General features: G+C 41.3%; 1 protein-coding gene across 2 annotated transcripts; it reads right to left on the bottom strand.

Annotated features, from left to right (window-relative positions):
- Nucleotides 1–528: 528 nt before the first annotated feature.
- pex5 (peroxisomal biogenesis factor 5) lies at nucleotides 529–24,354 on the bottom strand. 2 transcript variants are annotated; one of them, XM_034076906.2, is made up of 12 exons: nucleotides 24,211–24,354; nucleotides 23,918–24,002; nucleotides 22,088–22,178; nucleotides 21,762–21,884; nucleotides 14,454–14,537; nucleotides 13,350–13,469; nucleotides 10,016–10,159; nucleotides 8,504–8,574; nucleotides 8,047–8,265; nucleotides 6,307–6,472; nucleotides 5,077–5,234; nucleotides 529–2,261 (listed from the first exon to the last, which is right to left on the bottom strand). In XM_034076906.2, the coding sequence occupies exons 1-12, from the start codon at nucleotides 24,350–24,352 to the stop codon at nucleotides 2,015–2,017; spliced, it is 1,650 nt and encodes a 549-aa protein (XP_033932797.1). In that variant the 5' UTR covers nucleotides 24,353–24,354; the 3' UTR covers nucleotides 529–2,014. The 2 variants fall into 2 exon arrangements, with proteins under 2 accessions (XP_033932797.1, XP_033932798.1); XM_034076907.2 differs by lacking the exon at nucleotides 21,762–21,884.
- Between the last annotated feature and the right edge of the window lie 1,329 nt (nucleotides 24,355–25,683).

The following is a 25,683-nucleotide window of genomic DNA, read 5'->3' as shown; positions in this document are numbered from 1 at the left end:
GCTAAGAGCAGCGTTCTAGAACGGGGCGTGGTCTCCTACAGATAACTCATTTGAAATTTGAAAAGTATGCAAGCTTTGTTTTTGTCACGTGGCGAGAGAAAATGAGAAGTCACTCCTGAACACCTGCACCTCGACAGGAAAAGTGATACTTTTATAAGGGAAATCAAAGACACAATACTTTACACATATGTATATCTATTTTAAATACGTTTATTTGTATATAAATACGCTTTGTACTATTATTTCGTAAAATATATATATTTAAAAAATGAACAAAAAGTAAATCTATGTTTAATTAAACCCAAGAATGACTATCAAAACATATTTAACTTAAAACATAAAATGTGTTTTATTTATGTGTTTTATTATGTCTATATATATATATATATATATATATATATATATATATATATATATACCATAAAACAATTATGATTAATGTTATAATGTTTATTTTTTTTCCAGCTCTCCATACTTTTATTGTCCGCCATTTTGTTCATTGACCCAGAAATAAATAATCTACAAACGTCTGGGAACCAAAGCTTTATTGCTGAATATTATATTAAACATTGCAGTCAGGATACAACTTGCCTGAACACAATTATGTTACAATACACAATATGGCAGAGAGCATTATCTTACAACGAAGCAAATTGTTTTACAAGAGCGTTATGAAAAAGAGCAAGAGAAGGGAGGAGCCCAGAGAAACCGTTCTCAATGATATTACAATTCCATGACCGTATCATCAGATGCACGATTAATACACACACACACACACATTCTCTCACACATACAATCATAACAGTAACAGTCCCGCTGGTTGTCAGTTCGATATCCTGGTTGATAATTGATAACAAAATTAAATAAAATACAAAAGAAGAAAGACAAACAACCCGCTGCAGCATCTGATTAGTGTTTGAACTCTGAGCCTATTCCTTCTCTTGGGAGCACTTTTGTTAAAAAAAAAGCAGTACTCTTTTTGATGTCACAGCAACATTGTACATTTAATTACAAAACTGTAGAGTTTACAGTTCGATCTACGGCCTACTGTGGAGGGAGAGAGCATCGAGAGTCATGATGAACACTACCGGACACACAGAGTGCTGCAGGAATGACGTAGCATAAAGTTAGCATCGCACCGTGTCAACAACAACAACAACTCATGGGATTTGTGCAGAACATACGCTCTATGGCAAAGAAAGGTTTTTGAGATTTGGACACTTTTTGAAGTGTGAATGCAATCAGTTGAAGTAAAAAGCCAATGTTGGGATAAAAACTAAACTACACCACAGTCGCATGATTCCAAAGACTAGCTGGTCGTCCGATGTTTAATGTGAAGAAGTTTAATGTGAAGATGTTTAATGTGAAGATGTTTAATGTGAAGAAGTTTAATGTGAAGAGGTTTAATGTGAAGATGTTTCATGTCCAAAGCAACCTCTGTAGTTACATTCAGCCCCTTGTTAGCAATCGCCTTTTTGAGGACATGTTAAAGCTTCAAAGTGGGGTATTACCGACTTATTTTACGTCATAGCACAACATGAGAACACCTCTTAAGCTCGTGTTAACCACAGCCCTTATTTCAGCCATCAAAACCAAAAGCCTTTTCAACGAAACACTGACTTCAAGAGAAGGAAGAGCAAAGCAACTCATGTCGGATGTTTTATGTCTCCTTCCTGCAGCACTCGTGATTTTCTTTCTTCATTGAGAACACAATTCAAATGAACAACAAAAGTGACATTAAATCAAACCCATTTCTTCGGATCAACAGAGTCAGAGGAAATATGCGGACGGTCCAACATGTTTAACACAGTTTGTAGTTCATCTGGCTGTGTCTTCCAGACTAATACTGCAATGTCTTTGAAGCCATTTAAGAGCACATGAAACCACGAGCGACTGTCTCCAGGATGATTCACAGTGTCTTCCTCGTCCATCTCTCCGCCACCGCTCCTCTGCTCTTCATTCAGTCTCCCAGACATTTCCCTCCCAGTGAGACGCACTCACACTCGATGTGGCTTCATTCTGTCCCCCCCTCCACCTCCCTCTGGTAGAAGTGAGCCAGCAACGTGTCTAAGTCTCGTCGGTCGGCGGCAGCGTACAGAGGGCTCTCTCCCATCATGCTGAGCGCCATGCGCAGCGTGGACCAGATGTTGTCGGACATCATGGTGGCGGCGGCGCCCCCGGGACCCCGCGCTGCCTTCGCTCCGTCCACTGAGGCCTGGCGCTGCAGAGACAGAGCCTCCAGGAAGTGCTCCACCGCCTCTCTGAGGAAACAGGAGGGAGACAGCAGGAGAGGATGAGTAATGGCTACTGTTACTGTAGTTTCTGATAATAGAGAGGCGAAGTCCCTCCCTTTCCTCCACGGGACCTTATTACGGAAAGAGTAAGTATTGAAGTCAATGGAGAGAGAAAGATTATCTTTTGATCCCGTTTGAATTGTGCCACGAGTTACACATATGATGTTTGTCAATTTAAAAGATAATTTTGCAAGTCAAACAAAAAAAAATGTGTCGTAAAACTGTGAAGTAACACTTTGTGTGTGAAAGCGCTCAATGAACTACATCTCCCGTCTCGCACCACACACCTGACGGCCATCACGTTGGAACATTTCACTTCTTTCTTTCAGAACGAGGCGGAAAGTATTAAAAGAGGTGAAAATCACTCCAAGTCTGGGCGTGTTGAGAGCTGTGCACACACAAGGGGAGTTAGTCGGTTCCTAAGAGCCAGCATGCGGGACGGGACTCTGGGATTTGTAGTCTTTCTAGTTGCATATTTTTCATAGTCTTATATTTCAACAGTTTTACGACAAACTCTGACTTTTTTGACATGGAAATTATTTTTAAGATTGACAAACATCATATGTATAACTCGTGGCACAATTCAAACGGGATATTTCTCTCCCCATTGACTTCAATGCATAATTTTTCCGACATAAGGTCCCATGGGTCGGAAGTAGATGGGCGGGACTCCTCACTTCGAGGAGCCTGTGACCTAAGATTTTCATTGATATAATAATAATAATAATAATTCCTTATATTTATTATAGCGCTTTTCCAGATGCTCAAAGCGCTTCACAAATACACATTACACATACATGCAATGGTCATGTACTGTGGACAATACCCACAGGAGCAAGTTCAGGTGAAGTGCTATATAGAGATAGCAATGAAAATCTGAGGTCACAGGCTCCTCCAACAGTGCAACACAATCACACAGATAAAATAGTGCAAGTAAATACAAATCAAATAGAATAGAAATAGTGCAAGGAGAGTCGATAAGACATTGGAACAGGATATATTGGATAAATAATTTGTAATTTGCAGACGGATGAATGTTATGGATGTCCTTTCAAAAGTTGAGGTGTTTAACACACCACTACTAAGCATTGCCGTGATATCCGTTTCAACAGTTACTTTATTTATTTTATTTCTGTATTATTAGTTTTGTATTTGATCTTTATTTTTGACTTATTTGAATCCAGTTTTTTCACTCTGAACCTGTTGCTGCTATGCACGCATGAATTTCCCCACGGGGATCAATAAAGCTCCATCTTATCTTATCACATCACCATTGCTAAGGAGGATCTGGTATATAGATGGGGGGGAATATTAGAAACACCAGCTTTCATAACACAGTATCATGAAGTGCAGCCTGCGAAATGATCATAAAGTCAAGACTTATCCGATGTGTTAAACTGTGTTGTTTTTCACTACCTAATAAAGTGGCGACTGGTTATTTTACACATTAGCTGTTGCCATGTAGTGACATTAAAAGGATTGCACCAGGGTTTGTTACGCAATATTATAACAGATAGAACAAGAGAGCCCAATCAAATCAAATCAAAAGTCACACAGAGACACTTGATGGCAATACATTTAAAACTAACATGATGTTTTCCTAGTAGAGGAAAGTGATTTTGTTCAACCATTTTTTCTAACCCTGGCGCTACACAGAAACTGTCTTTTATCAAATCTTTAGTCCGACAGCTTACATTGGACATATTTAATGTTCCTATCAAAGATTAATATAGAATAGAATTGGAGGGATGAAACCCTCTTTAATGGTCTCACATGCAGAGCACACAGCGACATGTGTTCTCTGCTCTTAACCCATCCTAGCACCAGGAGTCTGGTACCAGGAGCAGAGGGCAGCTAGTGTACAGCGCCCAGGGAGCAATGAGAGTGGGGGGGAAGTGGGGTGTCCGGTGCCTTGTTCAAGGGCACCACGGCAGGGCAGGAGGTGAACAGGGACCTCTCCAAGTAGAAGTCCACACTCCATATTCAGGTCTGGTCGGGGACTTGAACCGGCGACCCTACGGCTCCCAGTCCAAGCCCCTACTGCCGGACATCAACTCATGTTTGGATTGCATTTCGTTTTAGTTTTCACCTTGTACTTTTATAATCATTAGAGAAAAGGATTCCCACACTTCATACCCCAGCAGAGAATAGTTATAGATTCACCAAATGTTCTTTTGTAGTCTGAAAGGAGTGTAAATCATTCATGGCTCAGTTTAATGTAACACTATACTATACCACTACTACTGATTTCTCTTTTTGTATTACTGCCGAATTGTATTCCATATTTTATTCCATTCTATTTCTATGTAAATACTGCTATATTTTACTCTATTTTTGTATTACTTAAAAAAAAATTACGTTATTATTATAGTTTTCTTAAAATAGTTCTCCATCTGTGTTTTTTTTCTTTTATGTATGCACCACGACGTCAAGTCAAATTCCTCGTACGTGCCAACCTACCTGGTGATAAACCTGTTTCTGATTCTGACCAAGCAGTTAAATGAATAATCTACTTTTTAAAGCTAAAAACAGACACATCTTTGGTTAAATTAACCCTTTTTGAAGCAAAAGACGCCTCAAAACTCACCTTTTCACTCTTGCCTTCGACTCCTTATCCACTAACCCCTCGCCCTTGTTCCACCTAGTTTAGCACTATTTACTTTTGTTTGTTATTTTTCTACTTTACTTGCTTGTATAGCGCTTTGAGCACCAGGAAAAGCGCTATATAAATCAAATGTATTATTATCATTATTATCTACAACCCAGAGCCTTCCTCCCTCACCTGTGTGCCCCCAGGTTGACGCAGCTGATTCCCAGGTTGTATCGACTGCGGATGAACCCTGGCTGCAGCTCCAGAGCTCTCCTGTAGGCGGCCACAGCTTCCTCTGAGCGGCTGCCGTTAGCCAGCGTGGCACCCAACTTATTCCACAACAGGTAGTCCTAAAGGAGACAAAAAGAGGTCAGAAACAGGCAGAGCATGCAGCATGAGGTCAAGGGTCGGGTATGGATCTTAATCATTCAGGATAGGATTTTCATATTGCTTATCAATTTCGGTTCTTACCGGTTCTTTGATGCGGTCCAAACGGATCAAAAAACAAACAACCTATTTATGAAAATCTCTTCTTAAATCTATATTTATGTTCACAATTCAACTTGTAAAATAACTGCATCCCGTTATATTCAGTGGTGTTGGATGCGGGGGATCGCCGTCCCCCCACTTATGTGGAGCCCACACTTTTTTGAGGCATGTTTTTTTTTTTACAGTCTAATAAATCAGTTGCAAGTGTGTATTAGTGGCAATAATGACGAAAACATAATACATTTCACAGTAATTATAATAAAAACGTAGTTCAAGTATTTATGCAACTTGATTTGAAGCGTGTGTGTGTGTGAGGGGCAGCACCGTGTGTGTGTGTGTGTGTGTGTGTGTGTGTGTGTGTGTGTGTGTGTGTGTGTGTGTCTAGGGTGACCACAAAGCGGGACTGCACACACAGCATTTTTCTCATTTGTCCCGCGTCCCACAAATTGAGATGATGTCCCGCATTTGAGTGACAGTCGCGCAGAAAGGCCGGCTCGGTTCGCTGGCGGCCGGCACCGCCCTTTATTATTATATTTTTTAAACGGCATCATGTAAGTTGCGCTGACAGGCAGAGGTTGTGCGAGACCTTTTCACTGCCCGTCATTTTGGAAAACGGTATAACTTCCTTTTTGGAGGGCACGCATAACACGGCATAACACCGGAGCCTCGCAGTGGGGAAACTTTCGGGTTTGTTCTAATCTGTCAAAATAACGGACTGCTTTCAGATTTTTTCAAAGATCCCCACTACACCACTGGTTATAGTGCGTGCCGTCATTAGAAATATGCAATAACAATCTGTGGATTACCTTCTTTGTTATACAAGAAGCAGCTATTAGAAACAAACCGAACCCGGGTTGCTGGTTGTTCATGTAATCAGTAACCAATCCTAACGAGGACCGACGTTAGGATCTCAGCTCCGGCTTCTTCACTGACCTGTGGGGTGACGGAGAGAGCGGCGCTGAAACAGTCCACCGCCTTATCGTACTCCCCGCTAAGGTTGAAGAGGACTCCGAGTCCACACTGCAGCTGCGGGTCAACCTGAGCCGGGTCGGAGTTCGCTGCGTGCAGGAAGAGCGACTGGACCTCAGCAAACAGGGATCTGTGCGGGAAAAACAGAAGGAAAAATGCAAAGAGATAGAAAACGTTAACACACTATATATCAAATGTTCAGCCACTAGGGGTCTCTAAATCTAAACGTTAAAGAAGACCGAGTGCCGGTGGCACTTTGAAGCAGCAACCAAACGCTGACGTATGCACAAAGGTGATTCAAAGCCAGTTCAGGGAAAAGGGCGTGAATGTTGACTAAAGTGGATTACTTCTCTAGCTTTATTTTGAGATTGCGGGAAACATTTGGTAAAGTAAGACTGATACAGTTAGAAGACAAATCAATGAAATGTGCAGCTAAAGAAAAGTCATTTAGAAGAAATTGTAATGTCAATATGTGAGGGCTGTCCCGAATACCATTTTTCGGGCTCCGGTAGTCGTCAGCAGCGAATATTCGTTCCGCGCGGGTCTCCTAGTGTGTGTGCGTAGTAATCAGCAGCGAACCACTTCGAATTGTAATTCGGTTTATTCACGGCATTCTTTTTGTTATTCTACAGCATTGTTGTTTCATAGTTATTTGTTAATGTAACCCAATTTGTGTTCTTTGAAATTGAAAAGGATATCGCATTGTGTGTGTTACTTTCGTTGCAGTTGTATATGTCTTAAGTGTAATTTGGCTTGGCTTCCTATTTGTGGACATGCTTTTATTTTGAAGGAGAGTTAGCGCTGTTGACAGGAAGTTGTTGTTGCTATGGAAACAACGTGACGGAGATTAATGGAGAAAAGTAATATGTACATATAAAGACGGAGAAAGTAAACGATAACGTTTATGGTTAAGTGTTAGCACCCCCCGAAGAGGCACAAGCTCTTACGTTGATATTGGAGATTTCAATCAATTAAAAAAAAACGAATATCCGAATAACGAAATTGAAACCCGAATAGTACTCCAAGGAACGAATATTCGGGAACAGCCCTATAATATGTCACACATTCCTCTTAATACAATATATGACAAAGATTTGACTGGATCTGCAGGTTGAGTTTTTGTTGTGTCTCGTCATGTTTCTTTTTTGTCTCATCATGCTCCATGTTAATTGTTAGTCGTGTTTCGTTAAGTAATTTTTGTCTCGTCTCCCACTTCCTTAAAGGTGGGGTAGGTAAGTTTGAGAAACCGGCTCGAGATCGCTAGAATTTGAAAATACACAACCGGAGAAAATCTGCCACTTCCTCACAGAGCCCCTCCTCCAACACACACGAACGCGCACATGGCCAATGAGGGCACGAGATAAGTTTGTGCCCCGATGGAAGGCTGACAGGCAGGTAGGCCATCGTACTTGTACTTTTTACAGTATTACGGCTTCTACAGATGACATTTTTTTATGGATTTTTTGTCAAAGCACTTCAGATATTCATTGCTATCGGGATGTTAAGAGCATTCCATGGAATATAACAAAAAGTGTATCTCGAGCCGGTTTCTCAAACTTACCTACCCCACCTTTAAATAAAGTATTTTTCTTATACTTTAACTCTGTTTCCTGGAGTCGTGCATTTGAGTCCTAATACCATGTGTTTCAAGTTCGTGCAAGTTTTACCCCTGAAACCAGTCAGAATGAAGTGTGTGTGACTCACTCTGGCAGCAGGGATCCGAACCTCTCCCTCTCCTTCTCCCTCTCACTCGCTCCCTCCTGCCTCTGGCTCTCGCTCTGCTCCCACACTGAGCGGTACTTCGGGTTGTGCTTCAGCCAATCACGGAGCGTCTCACAGGCCTGCCTGTGCAGCGACTCGTTGGTGAAACTGACCGCCAGCGCCATGAGAGCTGTCAGGTTATCGTTCTGCAGCTCTATACATCTGAAGAGAGAGAAGGGGAAAACAATGAGAAAGGAAAAGTTAAAAATGGTCGATTAAGTGCTGCCAACAGAAACAAAATCTAAAAAAATCTTTAATATTATGTTACAGACTTCTTGTGTAATAACTTTCATCATCAGTTGGTACAAATTATGACTTATACAGGTTTGTGTGTGCCTTTATTTTATATCCAGTCTATGGTTTGAACATTTTGAAGCATTTTGCAATTTTGACGTCTGACCTGCGGAGGGCGCTGATGGCGGCGAACTCCTGCTCGTTCTCAGCCTGACAGGATCCCAGATACTGCCAAGCCTGGATTTAATGACAATAAATATACAAACAACACATCGTCAATACACCTGCCCTCTGTGAGGAGACAGACACGAGGAAAGTTAGGAGACACTTCAGACGGTTTTTACACGTGGTAATCATCAGAATACTTGATTTATCGTGGGGGGAATTCGGTTTTTGTGACAGTATAAAATAAAAAACAATACAAATGAAATAGAATCAATATAAGATGTTATGGTAAAATTGTTTATAATAAATAATAGAATAGAAAATTATTAAATGTTTATATTATTATAATAAGTCAGACGAAAATGTACACCTAGTACTACAATATACTGTATATACAAAAATAAATATGTAACAATGTTTATATGCCTGCAATATAGACATTAGAGTTTAAGTATACATTCAGATCTAAATCAAAGAATAGTAGACTTTATAATAATCGAAGGATCCAATGTGTTTTTAAACGGATCAGAAATAGAACTAGTCCCCCACTTCAAGTATCTTGGAGTCATACTGGACTCGAACTTGACTTTTAAGAAACATAAGAAAGTATCCAATACCATTAAATCCAACTTTCTAAATGTTAAACAAATCAGACCTTACTTAACCGTCAGTGCTGCGAAGTCAGACCTCCGCTGCATGATTCTATCCCACATTGAATACTGTCTGACAAACTGGTCGTTTGCTTCAGCCACAAACCTGAACCCACAGAACAGCGGTTCAAGAGGGCTATCCAGGTGTTTGACAGAAGGCCACATTCAGACCACCACTGTACCATCCTAGAGAAACACCATGTCTCGAGTTTTGACCATTTTAAGTCTTTTAAAAGTATGTGTTTTATTTATAAATGTTTACATGGACTGCCCCCCCCCCCCCCCTAGGGGAATTCATCCACAGAAAACACACTGGCCGCTGCACTAGGTCAGAAACCAGAGGAGACTGTAAGGTCCACCGCAGACGGACCGCTTTTGGACAAAATGTCCTCTCCGTTAAAGGCAGCTCATCGTGGAACAGCCTCCCAGCTGAGACACGGGACTGTCCCACTCTTTAAAAGTCAACTCAAAGAATGGTTGAGAAACAAACAGACGTGCGATCACCGCTAAATGCACTTTAACACAGGGGCATCTCCTCTTGCACTTTAGGTAGATCTTGTATCTCCTCTTGCACTTAATATATCGTAGCTGCTACATTGTACTGCCATGTGGTTAATGCTTGTGTGCTGCTCAGGCTCTTTTGCACTTTTTGTATATCATGTATTTTCTTTTTACAATGTTTGTAAAATGTAAACTTCTTAAATGAAAAATGTGAGGGACTGCGGATGGAAATGAGCTCAAAGCTAAATCTGTTACGCTTGACACATTTGAATGTTTCAAGTGTTCATTACCGTGCATTGTCCCTGGGAAATAAACGATTAAATAAATGAATAATAAAGTCACTGAAAAGCGGTGAGTCTCACCAGCTGGTTGTCTGGTTCTTTCTGCACGGCGCTCTCAAAGAACCGCACGGCACCGGGGATATCCCCCGCCTCCATCCTCTTCAACGCCTCGGACAGAGGGTCCGGGTGGGACAAGTACGGGTTCTCCTCTTCAAACTGATACCCCTGGGACAAAGAAAGGAAACATGGAGAACAGATTAGATTGGATCTACTTTAGTGATCCCCATCAGCGATTTTTTTTAATCGATTTTTCATTCGATTGTTTTCATCGAAAACAAGTCAATGCACATGAAGAAGAGTAGACAAATAAATAATCTGTGGACTATCGGTCACATCAGAATCAGGTTTATTGCCAGTTAGGTTTACACACATGCGAGGGACTTGCGTTGGTGTATTTTGGTGCAAACATGAACACAGTTAAAAAAGATAAAAAGGTAAGAAAAGCAACCAAATTATGAAAAACTATTAAAAACAAACCTACATTAAAGCACACAACGTTGACAATATCTGTTTTTTTACTGGACATATTTTATTCCATTCTATTTCCAATAATTTCAATAATTTTACTATATTTTTTCTTATTTTTTAATGTTATTATAGTTCTCTATCTGTGTTTTTATTTTATTGTTGTTTACTTTTATGTATGCACCACGACATCAAGTCAAATTCCTCGTACGTGTCAACCTGGTAATAAACCTGTTTCTGATTCTAACATTAAGAGATAGAAAATGATTTACATTAAATATACCAAAAAACCACGTAAAGGGCCAACTCACAGCTCACAAAAAGTAGGATATTATTTACCAGAGATCAGATGCACAAAGCAATCACATATTTTGTGGGGCTGCAAAATGAAAAGCAGTCACAGAATCCCTCTTTGAACTTAGGTCCACAATTATATGGTAAAAATGTCTTCCTTGTTTTATGACAATGCCTGCCTTTCCAAGAATGTTTCATCAATAAATGCTCCAAAAAAAACCTATTTTTTACATTTTAAATCTATAACGAGGAAGTGGATGAGCCAACGGGTTCCGACGGAGGGGGAGTGGATGGACGTGATTCATGTGTAATGGAAAAGTTGACATGTGCACTGAGACTACGGAGTGAAACGTTTGAGAAGAGGAGGGGGCACTGGTCTCCTGCTCTCTCCCAAATGGAGCTTCTCCCTCTTCGAGCTTCCTAACTTCACTCCTTCCACCTTTGGATTCCATGCGTCACAGAAACCCATCCTCTACAATGAACCATTGTTGTTCTCTACCGTCCACCAGGAGCCTTGGGGGACTTCTTGGAGGAGTTAGATAATCTCTTCTCACACATCCCTGAAACTGGCCCTCCCGCTGTACTTCTCGGAGACTTCAACCTCCAGACGGGGAAGATAGACGAACTAACATCTCTGTTAACCGCCTTTGCTTTCTCACTGTCTCCATCCCCACCGACTCATAAAGCTGGCAGTGTCCTTGATCTCATATTCTCAAGGAACTGCACTACTTCTAACCTCTCTGTAAACCCGCTCCACACATCCAATCACTTCTTCATCTCATTCTCTCTACCCCTTTCCAAACATAACAAACTAATCTCTTCTCATCCTGCACCTGTCCGCCGTAACCTTCGTTCCCTCTCCCCCTCTACCTTTGCCTCCTCGGTGCTCTCAGCCCTCCCTTCCTCTGACGCGTTCCAACTCCTGCCTCCAAACTCTGCTGCGGAAACTCTCCTCTCTACTCTCTCATCCTCTCTGGACTCTCTCTGTCCTCTCACATCTCGGCAGGCTCGTCAGTCCCCTCCTGCTCCCTGGCTAAATGATGCACTGCGTGCTAATAGAACCGTCCTTAGGGCAGCAGAGCGGAAACGGTGGAAATCCAAACACCGTGACGATCTCCTAACCTATCAGGCTCTCCTCTTTCTCTGCTTCCATCTCTCAGGCAAAAAGCACTTTCTTTCAAGATAAGATCCAATCTTCCTATTCCAAAAAACTATTTTCCATCTTCTCCTCCCTCCTGGACCCCCCCAAAGCCCCTTCCCCCTCCTCCCTCCTGTCAAGCGACTTTGTTATCTACTTTGAAAAAAAGGTTGATGATATTCGCTCTTCTTTTTCTGACTCACCTCTACTCACCGCTGGGTCACCAGACCCTCCTTTCACCCACACACTGACCTTGAAAGCACTTGAAATGTTTTGGCTCTATGAAACCTGATGTACTTTTATGATTCTGTTTTCTTCAAGTTTGTATTTTGTTGGTTGAATGCACTTATTGTAAGTCGCTTTGGATAAAAGCGTCAGCTAAATGCAATGTGTGGTGGAAGAGGTGGAAGGGAAGGCGGGATTTGGTGCGGCCCACAAGGCTAGACTTTGTTTGGCACGAAGTCTATATATAAGCTTCTGCAGTGAGGCGCAGTGAGGTTCATGGCTGCTGAGGCACTGATTCTTCAGGTTTACAAATACTATATTTTGACCTAAATCAAAATATTCTCTTATTTTCAAAAGCTTCTTTAGTCTGATGCTTCGATTAATTTTAACAGTTTAACAAAAGGATACCCAAAAAATTTAATTTTTATCATTTAAACATTGAATTGTTCTCTCTTAGTAAGATCCCATTTTCAATAAAATGGTGGTCTTACCTTGACTTGAAGAGTCCATTTGCCTATCCTTCTGGACAAAAATTGCTATTACTTATTTATAAAAGTCCTCCTTATCTTCTTGTAGTTTCAAAAGTCTATCATAAATCTAATCGATAGATTTATGAATCGAAAATGATAAAAGTAGGGTAGACATGTGGATATTATCCGGCTGAACAAAACGTACATTTATCTAACAGGTTTGTTTCCCACAGATCTTATTTCGAGCTATTTTCTAAAATCCTATGGAGAAATCTCATTGCTTTTAGGTCGAGGGAAGCCATGCGCAGCTTACTTCCGGGTTTTAGGATGCGTCACTGCAGCTCTCTCGTCTCCTCTTCACACACTACACTTATCGCGGAACACGTACTTACAGCCAATCAGCTCTGAATTATGTGAGATGACGTATGGTGGGGATGCCAGGCACGATACTTTTTTTGCCTGAGCATGCGCAGTGTAGTTTTTACAGCACCCATAGACAGTGAGAGAGAGGGGCTTGATCGGGGCTTGTCCCACATCGCTCAAAACGGCTCAACAGGCACACCGTGGACACTAATTTGAAGAACACAGACTAAAACAGCAGTACAGACGAATCAGATGATTAAACATGATCGTAAAATATATTTTAAGATGTATTTGTTTTGCATTTTTTTTGTAATTATTATTTTAATACTTTCTGCTGACACTAGGTGGGGTTGCCCCTAATGATGACCAGTCGCCACTGGGATGTCTTTCTGACGGGTACCTTGTCATAGGAGGTGCTGAGCAGCTGATCGAAGTCCGACAGCCAGGGGTGGCTCTCTGCGTCTCTCTTGGCCATCTCCTCCCACTCCTGCTGCAGCTTCTCCCAGAAATCCACATCACTCTGACAGAACGACACATCATCACCTCACATTATACATCATCCTGGACTATAGACCTGCTCGACCTTTACTTTCTCAAAGGACAGACGATAGTGTATTGATGCGGTTTCAAAGCGTAAGCAAGTCAAAAGAGAAACTCCTACTCTCTGCTGCACTTTGACCCGTCACCTGTGTGTTGAATTTGCACTATCCTCCTTTTAATGCACAATTTCATCGTTGTACCTTTAACCTAAATGTATTTTTTTTACACTCAATGCTATTTTTTGTTTGTTTTTATGTCTTTTACTGGCATCTGTATTCTGTGTGATATCAATTTCCTGTGAGATGTCTACTGTGAAGCACTTTGGACTGCACTTATAGATGAGAGTAACACCTACGTCACTTCCGGGCAAAAATTACGGCCCTGCCCACTTTTGGGTTTGCGCTGTCATTTTGAATGGCGGTCAATGCAAATTCTGACGTTTTTGCCAATCGGATCAGAAATGTAAGAAAACCGTGGATTTGTGGATCTTCAAAGAGCCCGATTACGATGGCCAGACAGGCAAACAATTACATTAAATCATTTGAAATCGACAATCGGGCTCGATATAATGCAGATTTGCATCCGATATGACGTAATATCGGAAATGTGGACCCACGGCACAATCAGAAACAATGCCCGACGTGTTTTGGACGTAATATGGTCTTTGTTTACATTAGCAAGCATCGCTAACACTCAGAGCTAACCTGTACTGGAGAGAGTACATGTGTAAAAAACACAAGCTCCGCCCCTTTTTCTTTTCTTTTCAAGCTAAGGACCCTGAATCAGCACTTCAGCAAACACAGAGGGATATGAGAGATGTCTAAAATACATGATCTGTTTGGTATTTTGAGCAAAACACATCATAGACATGTTTTTATAGATTTGTATATATCCGAGACCCATAATATATGCCTAAATAAAGCACAATAGGAGACCTTTAAGTGGTCTTTTATTCTTGTCTCACCTCCACTGCAGCTTTAGCTTGCTGGAAGTCAGGCCCTGAAGTAGCAAACTCATCGACCCAAGCTTCAGCCGAGTCGTGTGAAACCTGAGCAGCAGAACAGAGCGATGAGAGAAACACGAGTCAGCACATTCTGGCTATACAAATGTTAATAGAGCCAACAATGGAGATATTAAAAACAGGGAATGTATAGAGGGAAGGGAATGGAAAGGAGATGAAAGAACAAACACAGAAAAAGCTCAAACTCTATTACAGTTCTTCCAAATTAACTTCTCATTATTTTAATATTACAGCTACAACAAATATAACTGCTGAGTGTATCGTACTCTATGCTAGCTCTAGTAGCACAGCTTAAATATAGCAATATCTGTAGCTATGACTTAAAGGTCACCTACTATGCAAAATCCACTTGTTCATGTCTCTTCTACATAAACATGTGTCCCCTCTTCTTCATGTCTCTTCTACATCAACATGTCCCCCCTCTTCTTCATGTCTCTTCTACATCAACATGTATCCCCTCTTCTTCATGTCTCTTCTACATCAACATGTGTCCCCTCTTTTTCATGTCTCTTCTACATCAACATGTGTCCCCTCTTCTTCATGTCTCTTCTACATCAACATGTGTCCCTCTTCTTCATGTCTCTTCTACATCAACATGTGTCCCCTCTTCTTCATGTCTCTTCTACATCAACATGTGTCCCCTCTTCTCCATGTCCCTTCTACATCAACATGTGTCCCCTCTTCTTCATGTCTCTTCTACATCAACATGTGTCCCCTCTTCTTCATGTCTCTTCTACATCAACATGTGTCCCCTCTTCTTCATGTCTCTTCTACATCAACATGTGTCCCCTCTTCTCCATGTCTCTTCTACATCAACATGTGTCCCCTCTTCTCCATGTCTCTTCTACATCAACATGTGTCCCCTCTTCTCCATGTCTCTTCTACATCAACATGTGTCCCCTCTTCTTCATGTCTCTTCTACATCAACATGTGTCCCCTCTTCTCCATGTCTCTTCTACATCAACATGTGTCCCCTCTTCTCCATGTCTCTTCTACATCAACATGTGTCCCCTCTTCTTCATGTCTCTTCTACATCAACATGTGTCCCCTCTTCTTCATGTCTCTTCTACATCAACATGTGTCCCCTCTTCTTCATGTCTCTTCTACATCAACATGTGTCCCCTCTTCTCCATGTCCCTTCTACATCAACATGTGTCCCCTCTTCTTCATGTCTCTTCTACATCAACATGTGTCCCCTCTTCTTCATGTCTCTTCTACATCAACATGTGTCCCCTCTTCTTCACGTCTCTTCTACATCAACATGTGTCCCCTCTTCTCCATGTCTCTTCTACATCAACATGTGTCCCCTCTTCTCCATGTCTCTTCTACATCAACATGTGTCCCCTCTTCTTCATGTCTCTTCTACATCAACATGTGTCCCCTCTTCTCCATGTCTCTTCTACATCAACATGTGTCCCCTCTTCTCCATGTCTCTTCTACATCAACATGTGTCCCCTCTTCTCCATGTCTCTTCTACATCAACATGTGTCCCCTCTTCCCCATGTCTCTTCTACATCAACATGTGTCCCCTCTTCTTCATGTCTCTTCTACATCAACATGTGTCCCCTCTTCTTCATGTCTCTTCTACATCAACATGTGTCCCCCTCTTCTTCACGTCTCTTCTACACATCAACATGTGTCCCCTCTTCTCCATGTCTCTTCTACATCAACATGTGTCCCCTCTTCTCCATGTCTCTTCTACATCAACATGTGTCCCCTCTTCTTCATGTCTCTTCTACATCAACATGTGTCCCCTCTTCTCCATGTCTCTTCTACATCAACATGTGTCCCCTCTTCTCCCATGTCTCTTCTACATCAACATGTGTCCCCTCTTCTTCATGTCTCTTCTACATCAACATGTGTCCCCTCTTCCCCATGTCTCTTCTACATCAACATGTGTCCCCTCTTCTTCATGTCTCTTCTACATCAACATGTGTCCCCTCTGTGTAAAGAGACTCTGAAAGTTTCAGGAACAAAGATTCTCTCTCTTTTTGATCCATTTCTATAAAAACCTGTCTGAAAATGAGCTGATCAGATTTTGGCCACTTTATGATGTCATAACGATGTGTTGTCCTGTGTAACCATTAGCCAATCAGCAACCAAGGTAACCCCCCCCCCCCCCTTATCACCTGAATCTCCTCTAGAGCACCATTGTGTTCTTTGTAACCAAATGTCTCTCAGAGGGGCGTGGGGAGGGGCTCCTTATGTTCATCTGAAGTAACAGACAGAGAATCAGCACTTTGGAAACAGGGCTGAAACAGAGGGGATTATGGGTAATGCTGCAATGATCTGTTTGGTGTTTCAGCCAATCAGAGACAGGTTCTGTATATATCTGAGACCTGTAACATATTGATGAAAAAGAGGATGATAGGGGACCTTTAATATTACACAACAGCTACAAAATAGTAACTGCTGAGTGTATCTTACTCTATCGTAGCTCTAGTAGCTTAAATATAGCAATATCTGCAGCTATGACTTAATAAAACCTATCGACCTCAGGGGTCCTACCTGCCTGACGACCTTTGCCCACTTCCGAGCTTGTTTAGCTTTAACTTTCTCATTCTTCTCCTCCCTCTCTGGAGGCTGCAGGGGGAGACTCCCTCCCCCTCCGTCAGGAACTATGGAGGAGGGGAGGCGAGAGGGAAATGGGGCGATGTTTCGAGGAGTTTTTTTTTTTTTGGAGGGGTAGGCGGAGTAGGAGTCATTTCAGGTAGTTTAAGGAGTAGATGAATGGAGGTTGTTAATTGAGGAAATGACAAGCCGAGAGTTTGAAGGCAGGTCCAAAAACATGGGAGAGGGACATGTCAGAGTCAGAGTGAAATTACAATGGAGCTTTGGTGAGCAGATATTCATCATTAACAGGGCTGAGAGCTACACATGCACGGTGTGATAAGGACGCCCGTTGCTGCCAGGATTACATTTGAGATTGCTATATATCAAATAAGTAAAATCTTAAGATCTTAAGCGAGTTAACGGTCCAACATGTGAGTCTATTTTCCAGTACACAGTGTGTCTGTTACCACGGCTCTCAGTTAGTATTCTGTAGCTTTGTTTTTCTTTCACCAGTGTATAAGCCTTTGTGGTTTTAAATACCCTATAAAAAAAAAACAGAATTTAGATTTTTTTTTTTTCTCAACTCCATTGAAGCTCAAGCTGCAAATCTGCTCCTTATGTGGAAACCTCAAACTTAACAGGCTTATAATGCGGCATTTTTTATAAAACAAATGTCAAATGTGTGAATTATGGGTTAACATTTCGATTAACTAAATCAACACAGTAAAATAAACGAGGGTACAGTAAGTCGATATTTAGATTTAATAGGCGAAATTGTGATTTATTATCTCACGACGTGGATTCATTATGTCCTCCTTTTGATGAACTGCAACGTATACGTATGTCTTTCATGTCGAACTGGCAGAAAGAGACTTCTTTGGATTTTAGGGGGAGAGTCGAGTTAAATAAAGCAGTTTTCTGGCATCAGCCTGAGTTGAATGAAGTCAAAGTAATTATTTAAAACCGCGAGTTAAACTGAGGACACATTGTTCACATTAAAAAGCTAAAAACTCAAGAAGGGTAGTTCTCTTTTTGCTGTGCAGCTTCATATTACAGCGAGGGCAGCGGTTGCTTTTGGTTACATCGGTGGAAAATGTTCCTCCGATGAGTCACATCACTTATACTCAGAGGTGGGACGTAGTGGAGTACAAATACTTCGTTACTGTACTTAAGTACATCGTTCTGGTTTCAGTACTTTACCCCACTACTTATTTTTCTGACGACTTTTTACTTCTTACATTTTCAAAACAGGCTGGTTAGTTGCACAATCATGTTGCATGTCGTTGTTCTTTGTGCAACGACAATAAAGTCATCTTAAATGTTCCTCACCGTTCTTATTTATTTTGCATGTTATTTATAGCGAGGGTGATCTCGCCTAAGGTTAATGGTGAATCAATTATTTTGAAACATTTGTACCTACGGTTGGGAAATTGAGTTTGTCTAAGAAAGCACCAGAGATGGCAAAAGTGCACACATCCTTTACTCAAGTAGAAGCACAGATACTCGTGTTTAAAAATACTTGGTATCTGGCTTGATGATTGTCTCACTTTTAAACTTCATGTCAATAACCTGCTAAAAAAACTGAGGGTTAGGCTAGGTTTCTTCTACAGGAATAAGTCCTGTTTCTCGTTGAGGCCAGGAAAAGGCTCTGTGACCTTTGACCTGTGCTGGACTATGGGGATCTGGTCTATATGAATGCACCTGCCCATTGCCTGGTCAAGTTAGATGCTGCGTATCACAGCGCTCTGAGATTTGTGACAAACTGTAAAGCATTAACCCTTCACTGTACCCTGTATGCAAGGGCTGCTTTGCTTTCACTAACTGTACGGAGGCTCAGTCACTGGTACTTTTTTTATATACAAAGCCATGCTAGGGAAACTTCCATCTTATATCTGCTCCCTGATCTCACGGAGAATTGTAAGTGGCTACTGCCTGAGATCGCATGCAGTGGTTTTATTAAATGTACCAACTGCTAGGACTGTCTTAGGGAAGACAGCTTTTAGATGCGCAGCTCCTCTGTCTTGGAACAGTCTGCAAATTAAATGGAAACTGAGCAATGTGGTGCCACTAAATGTTTTTAAAGCTCGGTTGGATGCTACTCAATCGGAAGCTGTTGGTACCTGTTTATGTGGATAGTTATGTAAAGGATGCTGTATGATGTCCTTTTGTTGTTCTGTTTATGTTTTTATGTTTCATGTGGAACTACTTGAGCAGGTCTCCCTTGGAAAAGAGATCAATGATCTCAATGGGATTTATCTGTATAAATAAAGTTTTGAAATGAAAATGAAAAAATACTCTTCTTTACTCAAGTGAAAGTAAAGAAGGATGGACTTTGAAATGTACTTAAGTAAAAAGTACCCATAACTTTGTGTCCTTGGGCAAGACACTTCACCCTAATTTGCTGTATTCACTGTTACATGTCTGATATGTGTTACATTTACAAATACCTGTACTTTCTACTTCTTACATGTTGAACTCAAATACGTGTACTTTCTACTTCTTACATGTTGAACCCAAATACCTGTACTTTCTACTTCTTACATGTTGAACACAAATACCTGTACTTTCTACTTCCTACATGTTGAACTCAAATACCTGTACTTTCTACTTCTTACATATTGAACTCAAATACCTGTACTTTCTACTTCTCACATGTTGAACTCAAATACCTGTACTTTCTACTTCTCACATGTTGAACTCAAATACGTGTACTTTCTACTTCTTACATGTTGAACCCAAATACCTGTACTTTCTACTTCTTACATGTTGAACACAAATACCTGTACTTTCTACTTCCTACATGTTGAACTCAAATACCTGTACTTTCTACTTCTTACATATTGAACTCAAATACCTGTACTTTCTACTTCTCACATGTTGAACTCAAATACCTGTACTTTCTACTTCTCACATGTTGAACTCAAATACCTGTACTTTCTACTTCTTACATGTTGAACTCAAATACCTGTACTTTCTACTTCTCACATGTTGAACACAAATACCTGTACTTTCTACTTCTCACATGTTGAACTCAAATACCTGTACTTTCTACTTCTCACATGTTGAACTCAAAATACCTGTACTTTCTACTTCTTACATGTTGAACCCAAATACCTGTACTTTCTACTTCTTACATGTTGAACACAAATACCTGTACTTTCTACTTCTTACATGTTGAACACAAATACCTGTACTTTCTACTTCTTACATGTTGAACACAAATACCTGTACTTTCTACTTCTTACATGTTGAACACAAATACCTGTACTTTCTACTTCTTACATGTTGAACACAAATACCTGTACTTTCTACTTCTCACATGTTGAACTCAAATACCTGTACTTTCTACTTCTTACATGTTGAACACAAATACCTGTACTTTCTACTTCTCACATGTTGAAACCCAAATACCTGTACTTTCTACTTCTTACATGTTGAACTCAAATACCTGTACTTTCTACTTCTTACATGTTGAACCCAAATACCTGTACTTTCTACTTCTTACATGTTGAACTCAAATACCTGTACTTTCTACTTCTCACATGTTGAACCCAAATACCTGTACTTTCTACTTCTTACATGTTGAACCCAAATACCTGTACTTTCTACTTCTTACATGTTGAACCCAAATACCTGTACTTTCTACTTCTTACATGTTGAACTCAAATACCTGTACTTTCTACTTCTTACATGTTGAACACAAATACCTGTACTTTCTACTTCTTACATGTTGAACTCAAATACCTGTACTTTCTACTTCTCACATGTTGAACTCAAATACCTGTACTTTCTACTTCTTACATGTTGAACTCAAATACCTGTACTTTCTACTTCTTACATGTTGAACTCAAATACCTGTACTTTCTACTTCTCACATGTTGAACTCAAATACCTGTACTTTCTACTTCTCACATGTTGAACTCAAATACCTGTACTTTCTACTTCTTACATGTTGAACTCAAATACCTGTACTTTTCTACTTCTTACATGTTGAACCCAAATACCTGTACTTTCTACTTCTTACATGTTGAACTCAAATACCTGTACTTTCTACTTCTCACATGTTGAACTCAAATACCTGTACTTTCTACTTCTACATGTTGAACTTTCTACTTCTCACATGTTGAACCCAAATACCTGTACTTTCTACTTCTTACATGTTGAACCCAAATACCTGTGCTTTCTACTTCTTACATGTTGAACCCAAATACTTGTACTTCTCACATGTTGAACTCAAATACCTGTACTTTCTACTTCTCTCATTTCCCAAACAGCTGGTTCCTTTAGTCTGAATGTGTGTTTGGTGCGTGGTCATTATTCTTTAGAGTCATTGCGTGCCTATTGATTTGAACACGATCCGTGTATCCATCACTTCCTGGTCTTCTCTAAAGAAGAGGGACCAATGGAAACGTTGTCATGGAAACATTAATTAGCTAACAATGACATTATTGTTCTGTTAATATAAAGGGAGGTCAGGTACTCTTTAAAGCAGCTGCTAGTTATGAGTACTTTTTACTGAAGTACACTTCAAAGCCTCTTTACTTTCACTTGAGTAAAGAAGTTTAGTCAGACGCGAGTATCTGTACTTCTACTTGAGTAAAGGATGTGTGTACTGTTCTGCTTGAACTGTGTAAAAGTGAAGCAGAGAGCCTCCCCAGAGTTGAATGAGCCCCCCCCCCCCACCTCTGCTCCTCGTACCTGGTTGAGGTGGGAGGCCCAGCTCTGAGCCTCCTCCGCCTGAGCTCTATCTCTCAGCTGTTTGTCTGTCATGTTCTCCACTGTCACACTGCCCTCTCCAATCTGCCTAATGAAACGCAGGAACTACACAACAAAAAGGACAACAAAAAAGGCATTTTACCATTATCAGATCCATACTGATGTGCTTCTTTGCTTCTTTACAACTACAATGAATCTTAGCATGTGCTTCTTAGGAACTACTCTGTAGAAGTGTTACAGAAAAAGAGAATAGATATGGTGATAGAGGATTTAAAGAGTCCAGTGAGTGACGTGAACACGACGCTCACCTCAGAGTTTTGTAACTTTGGGTCGTCGACCTTTGCGACGAGCTCATTGGCTGTTTGCCTCAGATCCTCCCCCGGCTGATACTCCTTCGTCCTGTCACATTATCAAAAACAAATGTATGTTAAACTGTGAGGAAGGAGTTAAACACGACTGTGTGTAAGTGCCTATGTAGGTGAATCATAAAACACAGAGTGGGGCTAATATTCCAAAAACAAGATCACCATTTTCGAGATAAAAGTCATACATTTAAGAGTGAAGACGCTAGAATACTGTCTGATTAAAGTGAAGGACACAAGAACAAGAAGATGTGGGAAAGTGTGGGTTTCAGTGTTTCCGCCAGACCAGGGCTGAGAAGGCGTCCACCCCGATACTATCTCTTTACGTATTAGTGATGGGAGTTCCGGCTCTTTTTAGTGAGCCGGATCATTTGGCTCGGCTCACTAAGAACAGCCGGTTCTTTCGGCTCCTTAGCGGCTCTTCATGTTACCACAGTCTACCACGGAGTAGGGCTGAACGATTAATCGATTTTAAATCGAAATTGCAATTTCAAATGATGCGATTATCAAAGCGCAAAGCCTGACATTTTTTTAAACTTTTTTTGTTCTTCTCGTGTGTCAGTCATCCACACCAATCAGAAGTGCTGTGCTCCACATGCACCAGCCATTGTTAACCAATCAGAAGTGGCCCATGATAAAAGGTGATAGACAGATCGATCCAATCACCTGCCAAGTGCTTTTGAAGTGCCTGCCCTTTCCAAATGGCTTCCAATGGAGCTCTAGATGCTTTGGTGAACCATCTGAGTCAGGTTAGTAATGCTCCATCACGTGTTTCTATTACAGGGTGAATCTTAAACTGAAGCTCGACTTTAAAGAAAACCAACGGAAGTTTCATGTAAGTTTAGTTATTTCACTCGTAGCTCGGGCTGCGGGGGTGCTAGAAACGGGAACACGTTGATGCGACCTTTCTAGCCGGAGATATGGCCGCATGTTACAATAAACTTCTGTTGAGTCGCTTAAAAACAAATATCGCAAATCGAATCGCAATATCTGTCAGAAAAATCGCAATTACATTTCCCCCCAAAATCGCGCAGCCCTAATACGGAGCCTCAGTTTCGCCGCTGCGAGGCTCCGGTGCTCGCAGTTCACACTTGTGCTCCACTAGCGCCCCCCGTCAAGGCTCACCGGCAGTACACTTCCCGTCACAGGAACACGCTTTGCTGGCGGCGAAAAGAATCCCAGCAGACTCCTTTGCCCCTCCAGCAGAGGGACGTCCTTTTTCCTTTTCGTCATTTCAAGCGATAAAAACTCTCGATTTTCTCTCGAATTATTAATTTTTTTGGACGTCAAATAACGGCAAGACGCCCCCTGGCGGAAACACTGTTATTTAATCCAACCTTGCAAAGCGAAGTAATGTGGTGACTTAATACAAAAAAACGTTAGCCCTTTTATTCTTTATTAAAATGTGTTTTTTAATCTCAGGAGATTTCTGATTTTTCTCACAGAAGAGAATATTCAGGGTTTTTTTTCCATGCGAGTTTCAAACCACAATGGAAAATGTTGTCATATAATAATCCTAGAATATCTGTATTGTTACAAGAAGACTGGAACAAATACAATCAGGCTGAAGATCGTACAAGCTAGTCCTGTTGAGGTCAGTGCACTGTGTTGATGATTAGAATGTCTCAGATACAGACATGGTTAAAAGTTACAGGAACTTAATCCATGCTCAGAAATGCATTGTTCAACCTTCTAACTATTCTCTTGTTGTCGTATATGGTGCTCTTTGTATTAGAATGTACCTAAATCACTCAAGTCCTCATCCCCGTTTCTCACCATTCGCTCTCCTTGTCTCCCAGATCTCCGAGCCACAGCTTCTCCTCCGACTGCTCCAGATATTCCTCCGCCCAGCGACCAGGATCTGAAGCGGGGAGAGGGAGAAAAAGGGTGAGCACATTGTGAAAAGCACACACTAGCAAAAAATAAAAGGATTTATCCATAGCTAGTTTCCTCCTCTGATGTCAGTGAGGGATTGATGACGGAGGACAGACTGATGATGATGACAGAAAAGATGAAGGGCTCGTGAAGCAAAAGCGTGTTCAAAGAGTGAAACGTAAGGGGGAGCAAACCTGCAGCCTCAGCGATAAACTCTTTCGTCCAATCAGCTTCTGCCGCTTCCCCGAGAGCCACGAGCCCCGGTGCGGAGGCGGAGTCCGGACCGGAGAGGAAACTCAGCCGTCCAATCACCGGAGAGCGCCAACGCTGCCACATCTGGAGCTGTGACGTGGAGGATGCGGTGCTTAAAAACACAGGAAACTGTTCGTGCAAAGACTTAAAAGGTTCCCTGTTATACGTTTTTCATCAATATATTACAGGTCTCAGATATATCCAGAGCCTGTCTCTGATTGGCTGAACACCAAACAGATCATTGCAGCATTACCCATAATCCCCTCTGTTTCAGCCCTGTTTCCGAAAGTGCTGATTCTCTGTCTGTTACTTTAGATGAAAACAAGGAGCCCCTCCCCACGCCCCTCTGAGAGAGATTTGGTTACAAAGAACTCAATGGTGCTCTAGAGGAGATTCAGGTGATAAGGGGGGGGGGGGGGTTACCTTGGTTGCTGATTGGCTATAGGTTACACAAGACAACACAGTCGTTATGACATCACAAAGTGGCCAAAATCTGATCAGCTCATTTCAGACAGGTTTTTATAGAAATGGATCAAAAAGAGAGAGAATCTTTGTTCCTGAAACTTTCAGAGTCTCTTTCCACAGAGGGGACACATGTTGATGTAGAAGGAGACATGGAGAAGAGGGGACACATGTTGATGTAAGAGAGACATGAGAAGAGGGGACACATGTTGATGTAGAGGAGACATGGAGAAGAGGGGACACATGTTGATGTAGAAGAGACATGAAGAAGAGGGGACACATGTTGATGTAGAAGAGACATGAAGAAGAGGGGGACACATGTTGATGTAAGAAGAGACATGAGAAAGAGGGGACACATGTTGATGTAGAAGGAGACATGGAAGAAGAGGGGACACATGTTGATGTAGAAGAGACACGAAGAAGAGGGGACACATGTTTGATGTAGAAGAGACATGAAGAAGAGGGACACATGTTGATGTAGAAGAGACATGAAGAAGAGGGGACACATGTTGATGTAGAAGAGACATGAAGAAGAAGAGGGGACACATGTTGATGTCCTTTTAAACATTAATATGTGTCCCCGGTGTGTCAGGGAACTCACAAAATGTCAGAAAATAAACCCTCTCTTTACCTCCGTACCCAAATCTCTAAAAACGGGGAACAACGGAGCTGATCCAGATTTGCGTCCGATATGATGTAATATCTGAAATGTGGACCCACGGCCCAATCAGAAACGTCGCTTTAGAAACAATGCACGTTTTTTGGACGTAATATGGTCTCTGTTTACATTAGCATCGCTAACGACTCAGAGCTGACCTGTGCTGGAGTCTTTTTTTTTAAAGCTACGGACCCGAATTCTCCACTTCTCGATCGAGTGAAACCGAGGGATATGAGGCTAGAATGTGTGATCTGTTTGGTATTTTTATCAAAACCTTCATAGACATGTTTGTTAT

This window comes from Pseudochaenichthys georgianus, unplaced genomic scaffold (genome assembly GCF_902827115.2).
Source record: "Pseudochaenichthys georgianus unplaced genomic scaffold, fPseGeo1.2 scaffold_1117_arrow_ctg1, whole genome shotgun sequence".
Classification (NCBI taxonomy): Eukaryota; Metazoa; Chordata; class Actinopteri; order Perciformes; family Channichthyidae; genus Pseudochaenichthys; species Pseudochaenichthys georgianus.
Note: the sequence above shows the minus strand (reverse complement) of the source record. Positions and strands in the feature narration are given on the sequence as shown.